At 41.0% G+C, this 21,660-nt stretch overlaps 1 protein-coding gene across 1 annotated transcript in view; it reads right to left on the reverse strand.

The window, feature by feature from the left end:
• The window catches only part of arhgef39 (Rho guanine nucleotide exchange factor (GEF) 39), a 51,108-nt gene that overhangs the window by 10,031 nt on the left and 19,417 nt on the right, over positions 1-21,660 (reverse strand). The window contains exons 6-8 of the mRNA XM_047338482.1: positions 17,949-18,019; positions 12,383-12,511; positions 3,265-3,494 (exon numbers count right to left, since the gene is read on the reverse strand). Coding sequence (XP_047194438.1) covers positions 3,265-3,494; positions 12,383-12,511; positions 17,949-18,019 — 430 coding nt within the window. The remainder of the gene's footprint in view (positions 1-3,264; positions 3,495-12,382; positions 12,512-17,948; positions 18,020-21,660) is intronic.

Raw genomic sequence — 21,660 nt, forward strand, 5'->3', positions numbered from 1 at the left:
CTGATCCAGCAGCTGAGAGATTCTGTTGCAGCTGGCAGCCATCACTGCACACACACACACACACACACACACACACACACACACACACATCACCCCAAATAATACAGCTCTGACTAATCTCCCCATCAGCAGGCTTTTCATTCGTCACTTGAAGGATGCTTCTAATTCCCACTGCCTTTTAAAGATGAAGTCACGCAGGCCGAGCTGATGAGACCATCACACATGCAGGACACGCCGGAGTCTTAAACACTGAACTACATTTACCTGCATCCATCCTCTCATCTGTGTTTAATACATAAACTACACATTTGCAAAAACCGGGGACTCCACTGAATCGCTATATCCGAGTCGATAAGCACGGCAAGGTTTTAAAGTTCTAAAGTTTTTTACTGTCGCCTGAACAATTATTAACTGTCCAGATATTTTTTGTATCAATAATGAAAATATCTGCCAATTATAAGTGCTTCATTTTCTGTCTGGTTTTATTAAGTCTCTAAGTGTGTGAGCCAGCTGTGTGAGCAGACAGAGGAGGAATCCAACCTCTCCGTAGCCGCTGTGCATCACAGGGAGGCACATTAGAAACACAACATAAAGAGCTCTTTGAGCAAGAGCGCATCAGCTGAAATGAATATTGATACCGCGCAGCATTGGCACTAAACACTTGCTGCATAAACGCTTTGGTTACTTGCTCAATGACGCGCAACTCGTTCCCTTTTGAATGTTTCACGACAGCAACTACATCATTTAGACACAATTTGTCAGCCAGCAGCTGCACCGAGACCTGGAAGACGGATCAGACTGAGAGGAGAGACGCAATAAAAGAAGAAAAAAAGTTTAACTTTTGGGGCGCCATCGACAAGGGTTTGAAGGGATTAGGGGGAAGAAGAGGCGAGGTAACCGCAGGTCTCCTCTGACAAGCGGAACTAAATGACATTTCATTCAGGGAGACTGGAAAACATTCAGGAAACCTCCGTTTGGCAGATTATACAACAGGAGCCATCAAGGCCATAAGTAAGACAAATCAAAGCAGCATTCATCAAAGGAGGAAATTAAATAATGCCTCTGCTAGGGACTCACTCATGTGTATACTCAAACCAACGAACAGATGTCTCCCCACCTGCTGCCCGACAAACACTTTTCTCTTTTTCCCTTTCAACTTTTCTACAGTTAGTTACCCAGGACATCACAGAGCCTGTGTCAGCCGGTGGCTACAGTAGCTCTGTTACACACTAAGATCTTAAGTTTGTTAATGACCTACAACACAACTGTCACACAGTGATAGTCAATGACTTCAAAATTTTACTCAACAGCATTTTATTACCCTGTGTGCTAGGAAGGGTATTGTTTTCAACCCTGGGTGTGTGTGGACAAAATGACTCAACAACGCACAAACTCTTTAAGTTGATCGATCAAAGGACAAGGTCAACAAAAGACATCTCTGCAAATAATAGAGACCATCTAGAGTTTGTGTTGATCAGAAAACTGGTAACCATGAGATAATAAATGACCACATGAAGAAGTCACAAAGAATTAAGAAAATTACATCACGCATAGTTCATAAAAAAAGCATTTTTCCAGGTATCTCTGCATTCTGCAAGACTATAGCCAACAACCTAAAGCTTATTTGGATTGAAAAATCTGAATTTTTGTATGTTTAGAAGGAATGATGTCATCATGGCATCACTATGAAGTCACAGAATTATGTTATATAGCTTCACAATGCATTCATTTTTGTGACCAATAACATCAGACACAATCAACAGTCTATTTAGATTAACCAATCATTTGTTATCATATGGTGTAAATGACACCACTATTAAATGACATTATTACAATATAATAAGTTAACATTGTCTGACTGGGGTATGTTCTTTATAGCTGCTCTAATGCTTTTCATTCAATCTGAATCCTTTTTGAATCTCGTTTGAAATCTGTTTAGCTAGTTTGTTGGGTAATGAATATGTGGTAACGAAACTAATTTAAGTTGTTTGTTTTGTTTGTTGAATATTCAATATTCTAGTTTCCTAGAATATTGAACATCTTCGATACACATTTTGTTAGTCAAATTGTGATTCAGTAACCAATTACCAGACAAGAATGACTCTGACACTAGAATTAACAAACACCTAAAGTGTGTAGGTGTGTGTAGGGACCTTGTGGGAAACATTGACTGCAGAGTTTATAAACGATAATAAGTAAATCATGACTTCCTACATGTTTCGGAAAATTGTGTTTCAAAAACCCTGTAACAGAGACATGTGGTGGAACCAATCAGAACAGCCATCGAGCGGACAATTATTCCGTTGCTTTTTGAATGTGGCGTGGGTGTAATTGTCATCTCCGTGTTTGTCACCTGTACATATAAGTACACAACATCTTACAGAAATTCATAGTAAAAACATAAAAGTATATTCAGAAAATAGCACCGACCGAATTGATGATGGGGGCTATACAAATGAAATTTGATTTAATCGAAATTGTTTAGATACTGGTTTCAAAAAATGCCTCTTCCAAAATTTAATTGAATCAATGTCAGAGAGCCAATAAGCACGGATAATGCTTAGACCACGATCTAATGATGCTGGTGATTGGCTGTGTAACGTACCATTACAAGAACATGCACTGTGAAGACTGAGGATTTTGAAACATTTCATACAACAAATTGAATGTTGCTGCGTGTCCAAGTGCAAGAAGAGCCGTCTTATTCACATTGTACAAATCTGCCTCATCTTTCAAAACCGGAACCCCCCTCATCAAAGAGTACAGACAACTGTGCTGTGAACATATAACATTTAGAAAGCATAACAATTCAGCCAATTGATAAATGGTTGTTTACTAAATTTAACAAGACTATAAAATGCGCAGGGGCTTAAACTGGGACCTCAATGCAACATAAAGAATTAAACCACATTGTGGTAAATAGCTTCATCAATTTTAAATTAGGAAAGTGCTTCGGGGGAATGTCGATGAGAATGTCTCTTACAGTATATGTATGGACAGGAGGAATGTAATCATTCACTTCCTGCTGTTTTCCTTATGTATTATTCTTTTTTCTACTATCATATGTCAGCTTCTGTTCATAAATGAGTCAACACTCCATTATTTCCCCCTTCCTGGTTTGTTAATGTTGTTTCTCAGCCTGCTTTCTGCCAAATGAACAACATAATACAATATTCCAAGATATCCCAGACACTCCCTGATCCCTCTTATGTCACATGGGCCACACAGGTAAGTCCGCTAAGGGTCTACGTGGCTGATACTCACGCTGAGCAGGCCTCCTTTGCTCTTGGTGTGTCCAAACACCTTCTCCACAGCGCAGGCCTTCAGGGGGAACATGTGCTGGCCGGTGAACTTGTCTCCATTGGTGGGATCCAGGGGACTGCAGCGCTTGGCCTGCAGCAGCATGTCGGAGAACAGGAAGAACATCTTGGGCTTGGCCTCTTTACCTTTCGGAGGAACCATGTTCAGCCAGCCCTCGCGGATGTACCACCTCCCTGCGAGAGGAGGGGAGAACAGACAGAGGCATGAATGGTCATTATCGTTAGCAGCTCAGACCTTGTTTGAGTTTCAGGGAAGCTGAGGGTTTTACCGGCTTACACTAAACTGCACTGGAACAAAATAAGTAAGGACTTCTATAATTTACAAATTACAAAAATGATACCAACAATGTTGCTGATCTACCAAGCCAGTGTTGGGGCATATAGTCAACCAGCAAGTATATATACATTTAATATAGACTAAACCACTGCTGCAAAGCTGAAATGTGTATATACAGTCTATGGTTTTGACACTTGACCAGTTCATACATGACACAGCTCAGTCTGCCCATTACCTCTCACACACTAAAGACTATAGTACATCACTGTTTAACCCACAGATTTACAAAGTCCTCTTGTATTGTGTCTCTCTGAGGAGTGTGTTACAAATGGCATTGAAACAACATTATATCAAAATGCCATGGTCATTAAATCAGATTGGTTAATGCTTCGGTCCAGATCTAAGATGAGATAAAATAGCAAATAAATATTCGATACTGATAATTGCAGTGAAATGTAAAAAATCTATTCTAGAGTTGGTCTCCAGTGGGTTTAATGGTTAATTGTCTGTATTTATATTGCACTTTTCCAGTCTTATTGACCACTCATTGTTCTTTAGAGTACAAGTTACATTCACCAATTCACACACACATTCATACAGCACTTCTGTATGCACGGCTTTCTCTTATATACACTGTAGACACAAACCCCTGTCAATTCGGGGTTTAGTACCTTGCCCAAGGACACATTGGAATGGAGACTGGTGGTGGCAGGGATCGAACCACCGACCTTCAGGTTAGTGGGGGATCCTGAGCAGAGGAGTTAAGCTCCAGATTCCATTAGCTCTCTTTATCTCTGCAGACTCTCTCTTTGTTAGCAAATAAAGATGTGCGGGACCTTCTGGTTAGATTAGCAGGCCTCTCATTTAAGTGTTTTCCAAAAGACACAGCCGGCAGCTAATTACATCACCTGTAGCTAATGGTCATTGATCCAATTTCCAGTTTGGAGAAGTGACTTGAGGACGTCTAGATCAGTTGATATAATTTAGCAATCAACATTTGACGATTTACGCTGCTTAGCTTATTTTTAGGTTTTCACTATTAGGCGCTCCAAATTATCTTTGCCAGCAGAAGGGGGTAGAGATCCTTAAGTTTAAATTCTTTCTTCATCCGACAACGAGGGTATGTTGTTGCAGCTGTCCTTTTGTTTGTTTGTTTGTTTGTTGGTTGACTTTCACCAAACCTGGTGGCCGGATGGGACATGGGCCAAGAGAGAACCCATTCAATTATGGCTCGGATCCAGACAAAGGGATGGATCCAGAGATAGGGCATTTACATTTTCACCCATTTCCTAGGGAGTAATTCCTGGTCTTGATAAAATAATAATAATAATAATGAAAAATAAGGCATATTTAAGGGACTGATATTTAAGCATGTGTGCAATCTGGTGCAGCTTGATTGAATCTAGGGGACAGTTGTGCCATTCTAGTTAACTTAAGGCATTTGCAGATGTTGAAACCTAAACCAGATATAAATTCAAGAACGATTTCAAAAGGATTCAGATTCACTAAGTGGATTTAATACGGAATTCGGACTTGATGGTTGTGAATCCCCCAAACCAATGCAGGTTTATCTCATTTTACAGATTCAGTATAAAAGTGGTAATAACCTTTGTCTCCTCAGCATCGAATCGAAGGGAACAAAAAAAGAATGAGACTAAGCTATGCTGACTTGGAAAGATAAATGAAGGCTATTCAAAGGGAACAAAAAAAGACAAGAGAGAATCTAAGACAGACTCAGTGGGAGGCAGGCATATCAGGGTGTGGCTACAGAGGAGCGCTCTCATCTCTTTCCACTGTGATTGGCAGCAGCGCGATGATAGCTAATAAGCAAAAGGCTGACATTTGGATAGATAAAATGAAAATTGAGCCCGAGTTCCAGGATGTTTTTGTAATTGCCCCAGCCAGTAGCCTGTGATTGCAGCTAGCCTGAGTGGCTGGAGCTGTGCCTCTGGGGCTTAGAGAGGACATTTTCAGCTACAGACAAGTCTACTGAGATTAAGTGGCACTGCCAGGCGGGGGTCAAATTGCTTTTAAAATGCCATGGGTCTCAAACGGGAAAAACAGTCGAGAGACATGCCACGACTCTCTAAGGTGCTCTGTGGAGATTGGAGCAGTGGTTGTAATCGTTCTATTAAATATGATATAAATAAAGCCCTGTTTGAGCCTTATACAACTCTTTAAGGACACATTTACTGAGTGTGTAGTCAATAACCACTCAAACATGATCAGTTAAAGAAATTAAGATTTTTTGAAGTTGAAGACAACTGTAGGGGAACTGGATGCCGCACAAATGCCTCAACTTAACTGACAGTCCTGGGACGTATATCCATATTGTATCTGTCATACCATATAACTGCATAGAAAGTATGTGTCAAGCAGCTTATATTCACAATCAAGTAGATTTAAAGAGGTACAAGTACAAAAAAAAAGTAGTCCAATGGGATACATGTGTTGCCCTGGGCAGCCACCCTTTAAGTATGAATACACAACTGTCTCATTAGCCATAACTCCCAGTAAGAGAAAGGTATACCAGGAATGTATTATTGTCTTTTTTTTTTATATCTTCAGCCTGCAGCCAGTCGAAGATCTGAAGGTTTGCATTTACAGAAACACTCAAATAAGTCCCCCTTAAACTGTGGGATTTTCAAAAAGCAGATTTAAAGCTAAAACAGCAATTAGGCCAATCGGGCAAATCAATGAAGTTATTTCATCTTTAGAATGCCCAAAAAAAAAAAATGTTACTGGTTCCAGCTCATAAATGGGATTATTTGCTGGTTTTCTTTAGGGGATTCTTTTATTGTAAAGCACTATTGATTGGTTCATCTATAAAAGGTCAGAAAATAGTGAAACACGACTGTTGTAATTTCCAACAGCCCGAGGAGGTGTGTGTGTTACGACTTTGTAGCAAGGGCTCCAGACTAACCCGTTTTCACCGGTGCAACTAACTTTTTCATTTAGGTGCACCAGCATATAATTTAGGTGCACTGAAAGCTTTTCAATGCGCCTTTTGGCACCGCAATAATACACCTTGAAAACCTTTTCTTGACAGTTCCCATACGCATTGGTCATTTCTTAACTAGGGCTGGGTTTGATTCCATTTGATTGGTTCCAATAGTGATTCAGTTCAGGTTATTTCATTGTACAATGCCAATTTTGCCTGATTATGAAAGACGTTGTCAGAGAAGTTAAGCTACTTAAAATGAACAAGGAAACCTCAGAGCATTCTTAAAAATATTACGTTTCAAATTTTGTTGGACGATATTTTGTCCCAGAAAGTATTGCGATAAATTATATTATTGTCATCATTGTGAAACCATTTTATACCAATGTTACTAGGATTAATATTATAGTGTAAGAACAGGAATAGGAGGAATCTCATCTTTCAGACGGTAGTGGTGATAAAGTCAGAGGAGCTGTTTCAGGGGCACCAAGTTAAAGTCACAGATGGAGCATTTGTACAGCTAAGATAAAGATGAAATCACTCAAGCTAAATTTAATCAGTACAATATCTCTTTCTTTGATAGAAAGTCAAAACCACTGGCCTGTTGCATTTCTACAAGAAAGGTCAAACTTTCTCAGAAACAATTCATTAGACCTTTGTTGCCACACCCAAAGCTTGAGAGATACATTTTCTGTTATAAATTTTGCTACTTTCAAATACGTCTTCACCAAGTACTGACCATGATGAGTAAAATCATCTCTGAGTAAAATCAGCAGAATGCCCCTTTTTTAACCTCACATCGATTGTAAACAAAAGTATCAAGAGTGTTACAATATTGTAACATCGCACGATTCAAATCAGAAGGACACCAGTCAAAAAACTATGAATGTATTATTTGTTGATTGTGGCCATAAAAATGGCAAAATGTGTTCTCTTCATGTATGTTTGATGAATGTTCTGACCCTGATGTCAAATTTACGGTGGCAATAGAAATGTGTTAAAAATGATTAAATGATGTTTTGCTCATAGATCAGACTGAGATTGTACGGTTGCACAGGCTTGAAAAGAACATAACAGCAGCATTCTGTGATAACAGTGTGTTATCACTTTTAATTCACACTTGGGCAGCTATGTGTTAAGTGTCTGCTCAAGCATCAGAATGCTGCCAGGGTCCAGTGTGCCGAAACTGACATGTTTCAGTAGACATCAAGTCTGCTAGTTGCCCAGATGTGTTTGTGTCATCTTCTGCTCCCTTCACTATTCAAACGATACGAACGATTCAACTATTCAAACGGTTGCATCTGACCAGGAGATGTGTGCTAGAGGTCTGCAGCTGTCCTGTATTTCGCAGTTAAGGAGGAGAGGTGCTGACATTCATACTCTGAATACAATATCATGGACAACAATCACTTGTCATAATTCCTTACTATCTGTCGAACAATAAATATTATTTATTGAACTATACAAACATTTAAAAAAAGGTGTATTACTTTTCATAAATTTAGTTGTACATGCTAACTTGAATATATTAGGTGTTTATTAATGTACAATATGGAAACATACAAAAACTAAATTAAGTGCCACATTGGAAAGTATGGCTGTGGAATGTGACAATAAACAGAATGATCCGTCGGTGTCAGTTTGGCCGATGCTTTGAGTTCTTCCACACGACACGGATTCAGGAAGGGAATTTGCACCAACAAACATGGAGGGGAGTGAAGTTGACACAGGAGGGCGACTCCAACCAGCCGAAACAAAACAAGGAGCTCGTACCTAGCGGGGCTACATCTGTCGCATAAATGTGGTTTGGTATAAAAAGTCTGACACGGACCAGAAAACCATACATTGCAAGTTATATTGCAAACCGTTCCCAGCCGAAGACTCAAAAACCACAAAACTTTTACCATCCAAGGAAAAAAAGTCTCAAAGTACAGTGGAGTGCTCGAAACAAAGCCCCGACTCAGATGTTGCAAGAGGATTCTGCCTCCAACACAACATATGACAAGAGAAAAGAAAGTTACGGGGATGGAAGGAGATTAACAGCTGCTGTTAGAAATCAACATCTGTTAAGACACGGACCTGATTTACACAGTAACATTTACATAAAACGTGCGACGTCGTGATGTGCATCATTAACTGCTTATGAAATGACCTATACCAGGATATGAGAGTTTGGTGATATGACATGACCCTACTGGAAAATTATGATTTTCCACACCTTTGAGATAGTATCAGATATTCCCTATCAGACCCCCTACCTGGGTGAGTTGAAAGGGTCAGACGGGGTTGGATGTGCTCTAGGTGAGGAGGAGTCTCTTTGTGGACCAGGTTCCCTTTAGACCCCCTGCCTACATCTGACCAGCCACAGTACTTTGAGGCAGCGGCAGGTTCAAAGAGCAGGTGGTGCCAAGCACTCCTCTCCATGTCCAGGCCTTTCAGCTTCCCTTGTCAAAGAGCACCTCTGCACTACTACAAAGTCTTTTGGGCTGGACCGAGTGGGGGGGGGGCACTGTGGAAACTGGGGCAGGAAATAAAGGTTGATCTACAAAGGGTCCTGTTCCTCCTGGTGTGTCAAAGGCCAGAGGAATAACAGGAGCAGAGGGCTGGCCAGTGTGGCAGAATGAGGACAAGTCAGGTTGGGCATTGTTGAGTTCGGAAAAGTCAGAAGACTTCTTTCACCTCGTTTATATGGATTATAACAGAGGTGTGTGCTGTAGGTCAGAGGACTAATGGAAACTTGAATATTTAAGCGACTGATGACACTCGGGTTAACAGGTGGGCACAGGAGGGTAGATGAATCTAAGTCTGCAAAAACTTAGTATTTTAATTATCAATTATCTGCCTCATGTGGAGGTGCAAAGATTCATCAAAATGTTTTAGATAAACAACTCAACAGTTACAGATCCTCATAACACAACCTGATAGCAACCAGGTCTTCCAGATCAACTAAACTGGTGAGAAGAAGAACTAATTGCCGCCAGATTACATTTTCTGCCAATATTTGGCAAGTCACAAAAATGTCTTTTAAGAGAGCAATGTTCTTTCTCTAAGATTACAGGAGTAACAATTGTGTCAGTAGCTATTATCACATCAGGACTGTGACTAAATTCATCCACGTAGAAGGAAATTGCATAAACATTAAATGGAAGCAAAATGGAGGGTATTATTATCATTATAAGGCCACGTAAGTCAGAAGAGGGGGAGAGAGGGCTTTAGAGAGGGCAGCACTTACCACCCACCAGGTCGTACTTAAATGACATCTCAATCAAAGCATCACATTCTAAAAGGCGGTTGGAGAAGTCGAACACTTGGTTTAAGTGGGCCAGGATGAAGGATAAGTCAGAGAAATCAAGGAGTATTTCAACTGTAAGTAAGAGGTTTTATGTAGATGAGGAGGCAATTCCAAAAGAGAGAAAAGAGAGGCCAGCTGAAAGTTTATGTAGGTGGTACGATGCAGCTCTTAATGATTAGGATAACATTAGGAGCATTTAGATCAATGGAAAAGACGTCAGTAAATAGGGTCAAATATTGTCGTTGACAGAGGAGGAAAAAGGAGAAGAGCAATTCTTCCTCACGTGAGAACCTCAACACACGTGTGAACGCAAATGTCCAAGTGAGAGCCTCCGGCCCCCTCGTAAAAAAAAATCAGCAGAAAGTCTGCAGAATTTGATGTGAGCCCACAGCAGGGGAGGCCTGACCCATCAGGAAACTGGCGCTTTAATATACTGTTGGGGTCTCTCCCAGGACGACAATGCTCCCATCCACAGAGCATGAGTCACTGAATGGTTTGATGAGTAGGAACATGATGTGAATCATGCACTGTGGCCTTTACAGTCACCAGATCTCAACCCAATAGAACACTTGTGAGAGATGTCGGTCAGATGTTAGACACCCCTCTCCACCACCATAGTTGAAACACCAAATAAATGAATATCTTTTGGAAGGCGAGTGATTCCTGAACACGCTCATAGCATGTAATATCAAACACTAAGGTTTCATTAAGCCAGCTTTTTGGGGTTATATGCAAACAAGTAAAACATGCATAATGATTCTTATATGTTTATATCTCTGTTTAAAGAGGTATTAGATATATTCTTTTGCTGTAGAGGTGTTGTTGGCAGGTCAGTCTGGGAGCATTGTTTTGCAGATTGCCTAGATGGGGGGGCTGTAGTGGTTATATTGTGGCTTAGGCAGCAGGCTAGTTAGCATGGCCTACTGTTAGCATGCTCGTTAGCCCAGTGTGTGTATGTGCAGTTCGGTAACCACGCCCTGCTCAGACCTGGTTTTAACATCCGTCCTGAGAGATCTTATCACAACTGGACGCAACCCTCAGGAGCCCAACAGAAATAAAACCCTCCAGCCCCCCCCCCCAAGACGCTCAAAAGTCTGAACCCATTTTCATTTTAACAAAAGCAAACATTAAATCCTCACACGGGAGAAGCCAGAACCAGAGAATGGTTGGCATTGCTGCAGTGACTTACATTATTACTGGTCAGAATTGCTGTGAATTAATTTTATTTGGACTGACCGTTGAATCATTAAAATGTTTCAGATCGAAAAAGCGAAAAAAACATCCGTGTAGGAGGAGAATTTTCCAGGGAAATAGAGGAAACATTTCATTATTTCTGCTTCTCCAAGTTTGCTTAGACTCACAATAATGCTTAATTGAATGAGGTAGTCTGAGCCCTCGACACCTGAGACAAGAAAAAAGAAAACGCATACATATAAATGACAAAAGACGAAACACAATTATGTGCAATAGTCAGGGGGCATAGGGGGGACATACATTTGAGAAAAATCAATGCGAGACACGGTGCAGAATGTGAAACATCTTTGTTTTAAATTGAAGGAACAGGCTGGCAGACACAAATATGCAGCCTCCCAGGAAACAGGCCGACTGTCTGCGGTATCAGTGTCCCATTGATTCAGGCTTTGTGTCTCACAATCGTGCCCCCCCCCCCACCGTCTCCGACAGAGCTACTTAATATGTTTGAGGGGCTCCGACGCCTCTCATCTGTAAAAGGCAGAGCTTTTCTTTTACCCACATTAGAAGTGGAGTTGGTGGGAAGGAAGTAGAATGGGTCTGCATGGGGTTACGGGTTGGGGTGGTGCTGCGGCTGCTCTGAAGTCTGTCTGGTGGGACCGAAGCTTTATTGGCTGGAAAGGAAGCCGGCGGAGTTGCAAGGGCCTGAGAGCCTGGATGAGAGGAAGCTTTTGAAACTTCCCACATCGGCATTAGAGAGATGAGCAGCTATTCAGCACTCGCTCCCAGCCTACACACCAACACATCCGTAAACACACACAGACACACACACACACACACACACACAGAAAGCCAGCCTGCATATATCTGAGCAAACACACACTCGCGCTCGCTCGCATCCAGCAAACACACTTTGGCTTCCTTTTTATCTGCTGGTCCGTTAGATGAGACTGGGCTCTAATTGGTCCTGGGGGAGATTGGCAGGACGAGCGGATCAACGAGGAGGCCGGGCCCTCTGGAGACAAACAACAGGAGAGGGAGTGGCAGGAAAGGAGAGGGCCACAGCTCCACAAGTAGAGAGGGAACCGTGACAGAGAGAGGGAATAAATGAGCGGGAGGGAAGGCAGGATGACGAGGAAAACCACTGGCAAGAGGGACAGGTAACAGTTAATAGAATTCCATTGATTAAAAACCATTCGGACTAATGTCTCCATACTTGGCTAGTTCTACTTCAGTTTATCTATACTTCTATACTCACCCCCCCCTCCCATGTGTCCCATAGGACGTAGAGCAATAGATGCAGGGGAGATGGAGGTGGTTCTTGGACGAGATGAAAGGAATATGTGATCAGAGGCTCTAACCTGCAGCCAGCACCTTTGTACTCCGTCCTTTCAGCAGTTTCTGCACACGGCAAAGCTGCAGGTGGTTCTCATGGCGCCTGGTATTGTTCTGGATGCGCTGGGACACTTCGCTCACCGCAGTCACCGCCCCTGCAGCACACATGCACAAACACTGTTACTTTTACCGTACATGTGAGGACACTCACTGATGTGATCTCATCTGAGGAATAATATGAGACAGATTTGGGTCAAAATCACAAAGCAGGACTGATTAATAGCAAAAACATTTTTCAGGTAATTTCACTTGGTATTTAATTTGCCAAAAACAAACATTCCTGTATGATCACATGAACTTTAAACAGACTGAACATCAATTCAGCAAATTGACAACATCGCAAGTAATAATAACATTGCAGTAACATTGCATAATACATAATACATTACAGACATGATAAAGGGTATTTATCCGTGCCACCCACTCAGCGGACACAGCCCCAGTTTGTTCACGCTGGCCGTGCCCTCAGCGAACATTTCAGACTTTTCTTTGAAAATATATGGTGATCCCGACCATAAAGGGGCTTGAAGTAGTCAGTGACTTCCACTGGCAGTCATCGGAGATTTGAGAAATGACTTATATTTAAGTCCCTGTACAAATGCTGCTTTCTGAGCCCACCACCGGTGCTCTTTGGTTTCAAATGCCCATAAATGACAAAAAAGTAATTCCCTTTCATTAACCGCAAGAGGGAAAGAAGGCCTGGAGCACAGATGATGTACAGTATATATAGAAGTACATGGTTGGGGCTATGCAGAGCTGATTTCAAATCTTTGTTTAAGGCCCAACACTTTTTCTTAACCTGAGTCACTAAGTCTTCATTTGTTTACAGTATAAGACTTTATCACAGGTAGTTTTAGCGATGGGCTCAACTTCTCTTATCAATGCTCCCTTTTGGGCCCAGCACTTTATTGATCAGGGCCAGATACCTTTTAATGCATGCTGTTCTCCAACTGTATTTCCTCATTTACTGCCATCCCTCCATGACTAACCCTTTTATCAATTAAATAATGATAACAACAAATACGCTATGGCCCTTTTGTGGTGATACACTTAAGCCTATTGCAGGCTAGCAAATGCTACACGTGCAAAGTGAAACGTCAGGACTGAGAGGTATGAACCTTTGTTTTTTGGAGGCTCACTCGGCATCGAGGCCTGATTGTGCTTGATTTCATCAGCGGTGCACTTGCAGAGAACTTAACCGAGCTGCGCAAATTGAAATATCCAGACAGCCCTGATTGGGCCTGATGGTCTGCTGTGTGGCTCAGACTGGGCTGGGTCTTGTGTTTGAATGCGTGTTCAGGGGCACCAAAGCATGGTAGTATTCATTAGGGGGTGCTCGTCTCCACCACAGGGGGCCCTCGTAGCTTATAATGCATTGCCCTCCTGCAAATCAGCCAAACTGTCAGTCTGTAATAGTATGCAAACAACAGCAGCCCCAAAATAAGCTCAGCTCATTTGGTTTAAGTGTTCACTTCGACATCAGACAAAGAGAAGTCCCCTTCCCACCTTATCTGCTGTACAACACCCATACTGAGAGTTGAACATATAAAGCTGATACTAGCTAAATATTTTTTAATCAACAAAGTTGTTGGCAAGCACTAATTGACCAGAGGAGGAGCAAACACACTCTGAGCAGCTACAGGCTACATCCACACTAAACTGTTTCAGTTCTTAAAAAGCATCACTTTTGTTACGTCCGAGTGTTTAAGCATCTAAAACAGACACTTGGAAACACTTCTGGCCCCAATTTTTGTTTAGTAAACATGAGTTGCACTTTTGTCAGGACAGTCAGAAACTCAGACTTTTGGAAATTATGACGTGGTCAACTTTTTTCCGCTTCCTAATTGGGTCTTATCAGTAATGACTCGAAAAAAAGTGGTGACTGTAAAATGGATAATGAATTACAAGCATTTTAACTTTCAGTAACAGTTTTACTACGTTGTCAGTCTTACTTTTCACCATCGCTGCTCCTAGTTTTGAGCCTTTTCTGCGAAGTAGAAGATGCTGTTTATCCATACTTTATCTTAAGGCCTCTGCATAGTAAGAGAACTTTCAATATTATGGACAAACTCAACAGTTGCCACAACGAGCAACTCTTTTACTGGAAGAAACCTCTAGCAGAACCAGACTCAATGTGGGCGCCCATCTGCCTCAACCAGTTGGTGTGAGATGAGAAACATGGGGGAGAGGGGAGAGGTGGGTGAAAACTGGAGCCTGAAGGCTTGTCTGAATGAAGAATGTTTTTGTCCGAAGCACCATTTTAAAATGAAAACATATTAGTGTGGACATAAATTCAGAGCAAAATAACAACTGGTGTTATACTTGATGTCACTTTGTTTCAATGAAGAAGGACACAGAAGTCTGTCAAAAAGCTCTGTCATAGCATTGAGTTGATGGTGTATCTGTTTCCATCAATTGGATGTTGAAATAAAAGTATCTCTTCCAACCAATGCTTATGATTAGAGGACAAAAGGTGTTTTCGGATCAGAGGAACTTCTATGGTTCGGAGAAAAGTTGGAAGACCCTGCATGTTTTTCAGAAGTGATGTTTCTATACCAACCGCCAGCGAGCTTACCACACACAGAAAAAGCCCTCGAAGGTGCTGAAACGCAGTCATAGTTCTCGAGTTGTGAAGAGATACTGAAGAGATACTAAAAAGTAAACTAAGCCTGCTGTACAATAATATGCAAATGACGTCTTTTGGAGCGTTTGAAGAATAGATTACAGTGAGAAAACAGCATCTTGTTTTGATAAACAACTACATTTTACTTGCATTTCTATTATTTTAATCAGTGTCTAACAATAGGCAAAGTGGGCCTCAGGATAAACCAGCACACTGAGGAGAGCACGGAGGCCCAGAGGCAGCTGCAGAAGAAGAAGAAGAAGCGATTGAGGAGGGCGAGAGAGATGGAGGGAAGGAGAGAGAGAGAGGAAGGAGGGGAACACATTGTTCTTTTCTTTCTTTTTGTGTTTTTAGACTTTTTGAGTGCAGAGAATGGCATATTCCACAATAGTATCTATTAAATGACCAGGTTTAGAATCAGGATGTTCACCACTTTAATGTGGCAGCTTGTAAATTGGAACCCAAAATTTAAAATAAATCAAAATATAATCGAGTAAATGCAAAGTTCATTCAAGTGCAAATTTTTCACGTTGGTTTTAATTAGTTATTTGAAGCTATTAAACAAGTGTCATGATTGACAGGTGAGATTGACTTGTGATTGGTTGAGCATTTGTATCGACGGGACTTCTATCAGGTGTAAGGTTGGAACAGCACCTGTATATTTTGGCTTCATTTAAAAAAATTAAAAAAATGTTTAAATGGCGATATGACAATTTAAACATGAAAAAAATACAACATATAAACCTGAGAAAAAAAGGACATATCTGACTGGGCCAGTTCCAACTTCCAGTAGTTTAAGGTTTTCCATACCTAATTATGGACAGAGTTAAGCTAGTTTTATACCAGCTGTACTCAATTAATAAGAAGAATAGCAAAAGTGAACAATTTTCAATGAAACTCCACCAAACTAATGGATCTTCTATTAACGGTGCTATTCCAAATCTATCTGTGTGAAACTAACTCTCTCACAAACTGCCTTTCCTTACTTATTTTTGTACAAAGCTTTAAAAATCTTTGCCCCAGAACAAATAGGCAAATCATCAAAATAGAGAGAAGCATCCAATTACTGTGTGTCAGCCATAATAACTGCTGTAAACATTTAGAACGACATCATTAACGCGTCCAAAATAACAACAAACAGATGGATTCTAATTTCAAGCTCAACTTTCCTGCTTTTGTTCTGAGCGCTGGAACTCGGCAGATGAACTTGATCCTCAGGGCGACTTGTCTACACTGAAATAATCACGGCCTAATTGGCTCGCTTAACTTCACAACAATTACAATGTAAACCAAACAAGGCATCCGTGTAGACTTTTTTTTTTTTCTCCCTCCCTTTGTTGTTGTACGTGTTTGGAATATTTTCCCATAGCCAGCTTAAGAAAAACAACAGCTCCTAATTACAGTATTCTTGGACTGAGTTCTGGCTGAGGCATTAATAATACATCTGGCCCATTACACATTCTGAAGACGACTTCCTCCTCTTACAGCTCTTTATTCCTTTTATTCGCTGTTTGAAAAGTGTTTGACCGAGGGATGAGGACTGTTAACTTTTACTGTTTAAATCTCTGACAGAGTGGGACAGTCGCCCCCGTTTCTGCTCAGAATTGGTTACGGTTACTACAGCGGCGTTGGGTTGTGAGAGTGTAATATTAAAGCTGCCGGATGAAAACTGCTACAGTGATGTCATCACTACAATTAAATCCAACCTGAAGGCACTGCGAGGGGAAAGAGGGAGGCTTGAGGGGAGGGAGAAAGAGGAGAGGAGAAAAAAAAAAGAGAGACAAAGACGAGGAAAAGCAGACAAGACCGACAAGAAAACAATAACAACAACAACAAAGCCTCTTGTGATTCTATTTGCTCGTTTGCTTAATCAGATACAATGTGATTTGTCTGGAAATTTTCTTTTTTAAATTATTCCCTTTACAATACAAGCGCGCTGACTGTATGAAGTTTCTCCTATACCCCCAGCCCCCAATAAAAAAAGCAGAGGAGTTTAAAAAAAGGATCTCTAATGAGAAGAGGAAGCGGCGATGGTGGGAGCGCATTTAGAATATGTACCTTCATCTTAGAGTCAGGGGCTGTTTTAATTTGTAAGCAAAGGCAGCACACCCGCAATGAGATTTTAATTGATACACATAAATAATTCCTTGTGTACATCCGCACTTGAGTCAGATTTGCTGTTTATTTGACGATTGAAATTAGTCATTATCGGGATTCGTGTTGATGTTGGAGATTTTATTTATTAATATAGCTCCCGCTTAATATCCTCTGATCCGCTCCCAATTAATTATGTCAAAATCCACATCAAACTAGAACTTTACACGCGCAATCTCGGCTCGCCTCGCTTTCATTCCTCCGCTCGCCGCGCGCTGCTGTGACAATAACAACAAATGAGGAATGAGAGGGAAAAAGCACTTTCCCTTTGTTCCTCAAATGAAGATAATGAGGGCTGTCTTTCACTATGAGTCTGACTGGTGCGATGAAAGTCTTCACAGGTTGCAGTTTTTTTTTTCTTTCTTGTTATTGTTTGTTTGCTTTCCCCACTGTTGGAGGGCTGGACTTTTTTGATGATTGTACAGCTTTGCTTAACTCTCCTGTGCGCCACGCTGCTTGTTACAGGTAGGAAGAGTCCCGCTGTGAGCGAGCCAGAGGTCTCTGTGTCTACAGCGATGCAAAGCACATCATCACACAAACACATCGCTTGTTGTTAGGTCGCTGCCACGGAAGGATCCTGACAGAGCGGGAGAGGCGACGGCGCCGACCTCGGGTTCACGCGTGCGCAGCTCAACGCACGTCGCCCCAAAACACACGATAAAAACCCACACAGGATCAATCTGCAGGAATTTCCCTTGAGAAGCAAAAACAAAATTACGATTGGGGCAGCGTGCATGATCAGAAGAGACACTTACTTGAAAGCTGCTCAAACTCCGGGTTGTCTGGAGTGGTGTTGGCAGTCAGGTCTTGTAAGAAATGCATATACCTGGGAGAAAAACAGAAAAACAAGCAAGGTCACCGTCTAAAGCACGAGCTGAAATTAGCACGACAGACTTTTTTTTGAGTCGTGTGGCTTTGTCCTGTCACTCAAGCCTCAACGCGGGAGAAGCACCAGCGGCGTCGTACAAAACACACTTCAGGAGAAATCAGAAGTAACAGGCAGGAAGATGTACACAGTGAGGCTCCAGACTCGTGGTGCAGATGGGGGAGAACGGCGTTTTGCTTTGAAGACTTGTTGATGGTGACAAACCCTGACAGATGCAGCTGGAACACCAGGAGATGGAGATCTCCACTGGTTTTTACTCTGAGTCCTCCCCAGACACATTGCCTGGCAGAAAACAAATTACTCCATCGAGTGAGTCAAGAGACAACCTGGTTGTAAAATGGACTTTTTCACCTTTTTAAATAAAAGTTATAAAAATCTGATGAAGTCCATCAAACTAAAAGCTGGCAGAGAGTAGATAACAATCCATGTGTTGTGTTCTTAAGACTGACAGCCTAGAAACATTCATATAACTACTAAGCGAATAACCTGAGAGTAAATTTAACAAAGAATTATCCACAACAATAGTCATCATGGACGTTTAGCAATATTGAATAAACACAAACATTCTCATAAATGATGCTTTGCTCAGAGCAAGGTTCTTGACCTTTAGAGCCCTTGTTTAGTGTTTTGCTAGATCATCGGTTTTACATTATCCACTGTGGAATAACGAACATGGTTTATCTTGGTTCTCAGTGCAGCTGCCTGACCAACTTTTGCTGAGATATTTAAAACGTTTCTATGACTCATGTTTCCACCATGGTAGGATACGTTTCAGATATCCTCTGATGTTTCATCCTTCAGGACATAAAAAGAACAGACTCTTCAGTTTCAACTAAATCATCCATCTTAAAATAAGACGTTAGAGTTGCACAGAAATTGCGACAATGCATTTCTGGCTCAAAGATCCAGAGCCATGCTGCGTCATTATTTTGTTCAAGAACAGCAGTGGGGTGGGGATGGGGGGGATCACAGGCCCAACCCTACATGTCTGATTTTTTATTTATATAACATTTGAAAGTCTCTGGCTACATCCACACAAGTGTGTTTTAGTTTAAAAACGCATCACTGCTGTGTTTCCGCCTGATGGAAACACTATTCCAGAGATTTGGTAATTTAGTTTGAAAACTCCAGGGCTGTGTTGTATTCTGAGACGATGACACACTTACTCACATTAACTCGCTGATTGGTTCTTATCAGTCAGAACCTATGCAAAATGTTGTAAACACATGCTGTCAGACACAGTTCTACCTCATCGTCGTTCAACGGAAAGAAATCCCTAATCTAACTTTTCATCATTGTGTTCCTCGTTCGTACTTTTTGCTGTCACTAAGGAACCAACTAAGTTGAAGATCTGCTTTCTGTTTACACTGGTGCGCACATGCTCAGCGTCATTCTCAGGCTCGGTTACTTCTGTTACTTCAATACTCAGGTTTGGTTACTTCTGTTACTTCAATTCTCAGGTTTGGTTACTTCTGTTACTTCAATTCTCAGGTTTGGTTACTTCTGTTACTTCAATTCTCAGGTTGTTATTTATTAATTCTCAGGCTTGGTTACTTCTGTTACTTCAATTCTCAGGTTTGGTTACTTCTGTTACTTCAATTCTCAGGCTTGGTTACTTCTGTTACTTCAATATCCAGGTTTGGTTACTTTTGTTACTTCAGTACTCAGGCTCGGTTACTTTTGTTACTTCAGTACTCAGGCTCGGTTACTTTTGTTACTTCAGTACTCAGGTTTAATTACTTTTGTTACTTCAGTACTCAGGTTTGGTTACTTCAGTACTCAGGTTTAATTACTTTTGTTACCTACTCTTCTAATCTGATGGGGGCAGCTCTATTCTTTTCTTGTTTTTAAGTTAAGTAAAAACTAAATTTACATTGAGTCTGATTATTAAACTTGCACATGGAACTTACGAATAAAACCTTCCTCTACTGAAGAAAACGTAATCCATTTGTGGCACATTGAAGTAACTTATTGTCCCAGCGTCAGCCTCCATCTAAAGTAACAGTTGCGAAGCACCAGCTTGCTCTGAAATCTTTATCCTTTTCACTGGGATGATGTTACCTTGGAGTGCATGGACAATTGACATTGATTTCCAGTGTCTGTCTCTGCCTGTGCAGCCCTGTGTTTGTGCAGTCTGGGCCCGCTCCAGAGACACAGCGGTGCCAATGAGAGAGGCCATTATTGATGCCAGCAGACTGTACACCGCTGCTAGTGGGCTATTTGGTGGCATGAGTGGGACGAGACATGTGTTGGAGAGTGACAACTGTGTAGTGGGATGGTGTTTGTATACAGTGTGTAGAGGATAACAGCAACACAATGGTGGTTCTTCAAGCTGCTTGTAGAAACCTGCTTGTTGAACTGAATCTTTGTGTGGTAATCCTGTATATTGAGATCAGGGAACTACATGAAGAGCTGTCAAATTATCTTCATCATCTAGACTAGTTGAGCGATTTGTACTTTAAGGATTTGTTTTAAAATATCAGAAATTAGTTAGATGTATAGCCTCTTTAATTTCCCAAAGGTGGGGTCTTTTTTATTTGACTAACACTCCAAAAACCACACCACCATCAAAACTTCCCTTTAGAGAAGCTGTAGCGAGCAAATGTTGGGAATCATTTCTTGAAAGAAATTTCTGTTAATGAACAAATTTAATTAATTGACTTGTATTTAGTGTTTGAATCTCTAAATATTAATTATAGTCTACATTAATAAACAATATCTTTCGAACAGTTTGCATTTCGTGTGTGTGTGTGTGTTAAATACCTGTGTGTATTGGAATGTACATGTTATCCTGTGTGTGCTTTAGTTTCACGCCATGAATACATATATTAGATATGTTCCATCTTTATAAATACTGAAAATAGTCATTAGCACAGATTTTTTTCGGAATAATCTCTATTCTATTTGATAAACACATTATTCACTTATGCTTAGTTACAGCACAGTCCAATGAAGGCAGAGTGGGCAAACTACTTACAGTATTTAACTCACGTAACAGTTTATATGAATCTCTCGCTCTCATTTTTTTTACTTTAACACTTTTAAAATACTCTAACTCTTTCAATGTGTTTGCTCGTCATCAGTGAGGTCATAATATCAGATCCACACACTGTATCATCCAGGCTGTATCGGCATCCGGATTCAATATTTATGCAGCATTCAGCACCAGAAGCTAGACTATGAACTCCGCCAAAAAGAATCATACTCAGCGCTGTTTTCAACACCCCTCTCTGTTTACTTTACAGTTACATTAGTACAGCTTCTGTGTAAGTGAAAGTTGACAGAAAAAAAGTAAAGCTGTTTGGCCGGAAATTAATCTGATCGAGTGTGTGTGTGTGTGTGTGTGTGTTGTAGCTTTTAGAGGAGCTGAAGGAGAAAGCAGCAGGTTAGCACGGTGGTGGGTCCGTGGGTGGAATAGGAGAAATGCCCTTGTAGTCGGCTTCTCATTGGAAATGAACACGGAAGCTCCAATAAGCTCCAATTATGCCTCCTTCAATTAAGAGACACTTAAAAGGAGGAATAATTTCACATCTTCCTCTTCTTGTCTCATCATGTAATAACAAATGCATTACAGGTATTAT

Source organism: Hippoglossus stenolepis, chromosome 22 (assembly GCF_022539355.2).
Source record: "Hippoglossus stenolepis isolate QCI-W04-F060 chromosome 22, HSTE1.2, whole genome shotgun sequence".
Taxonomy (NCBI): domain Eukaryota; kingdom Metazoa; phylum Chordata; class Actinopteri; order Pleuronectiformes; family Pleuronectidae; genus Hippoglossus; species Hippoglossus stenolepis.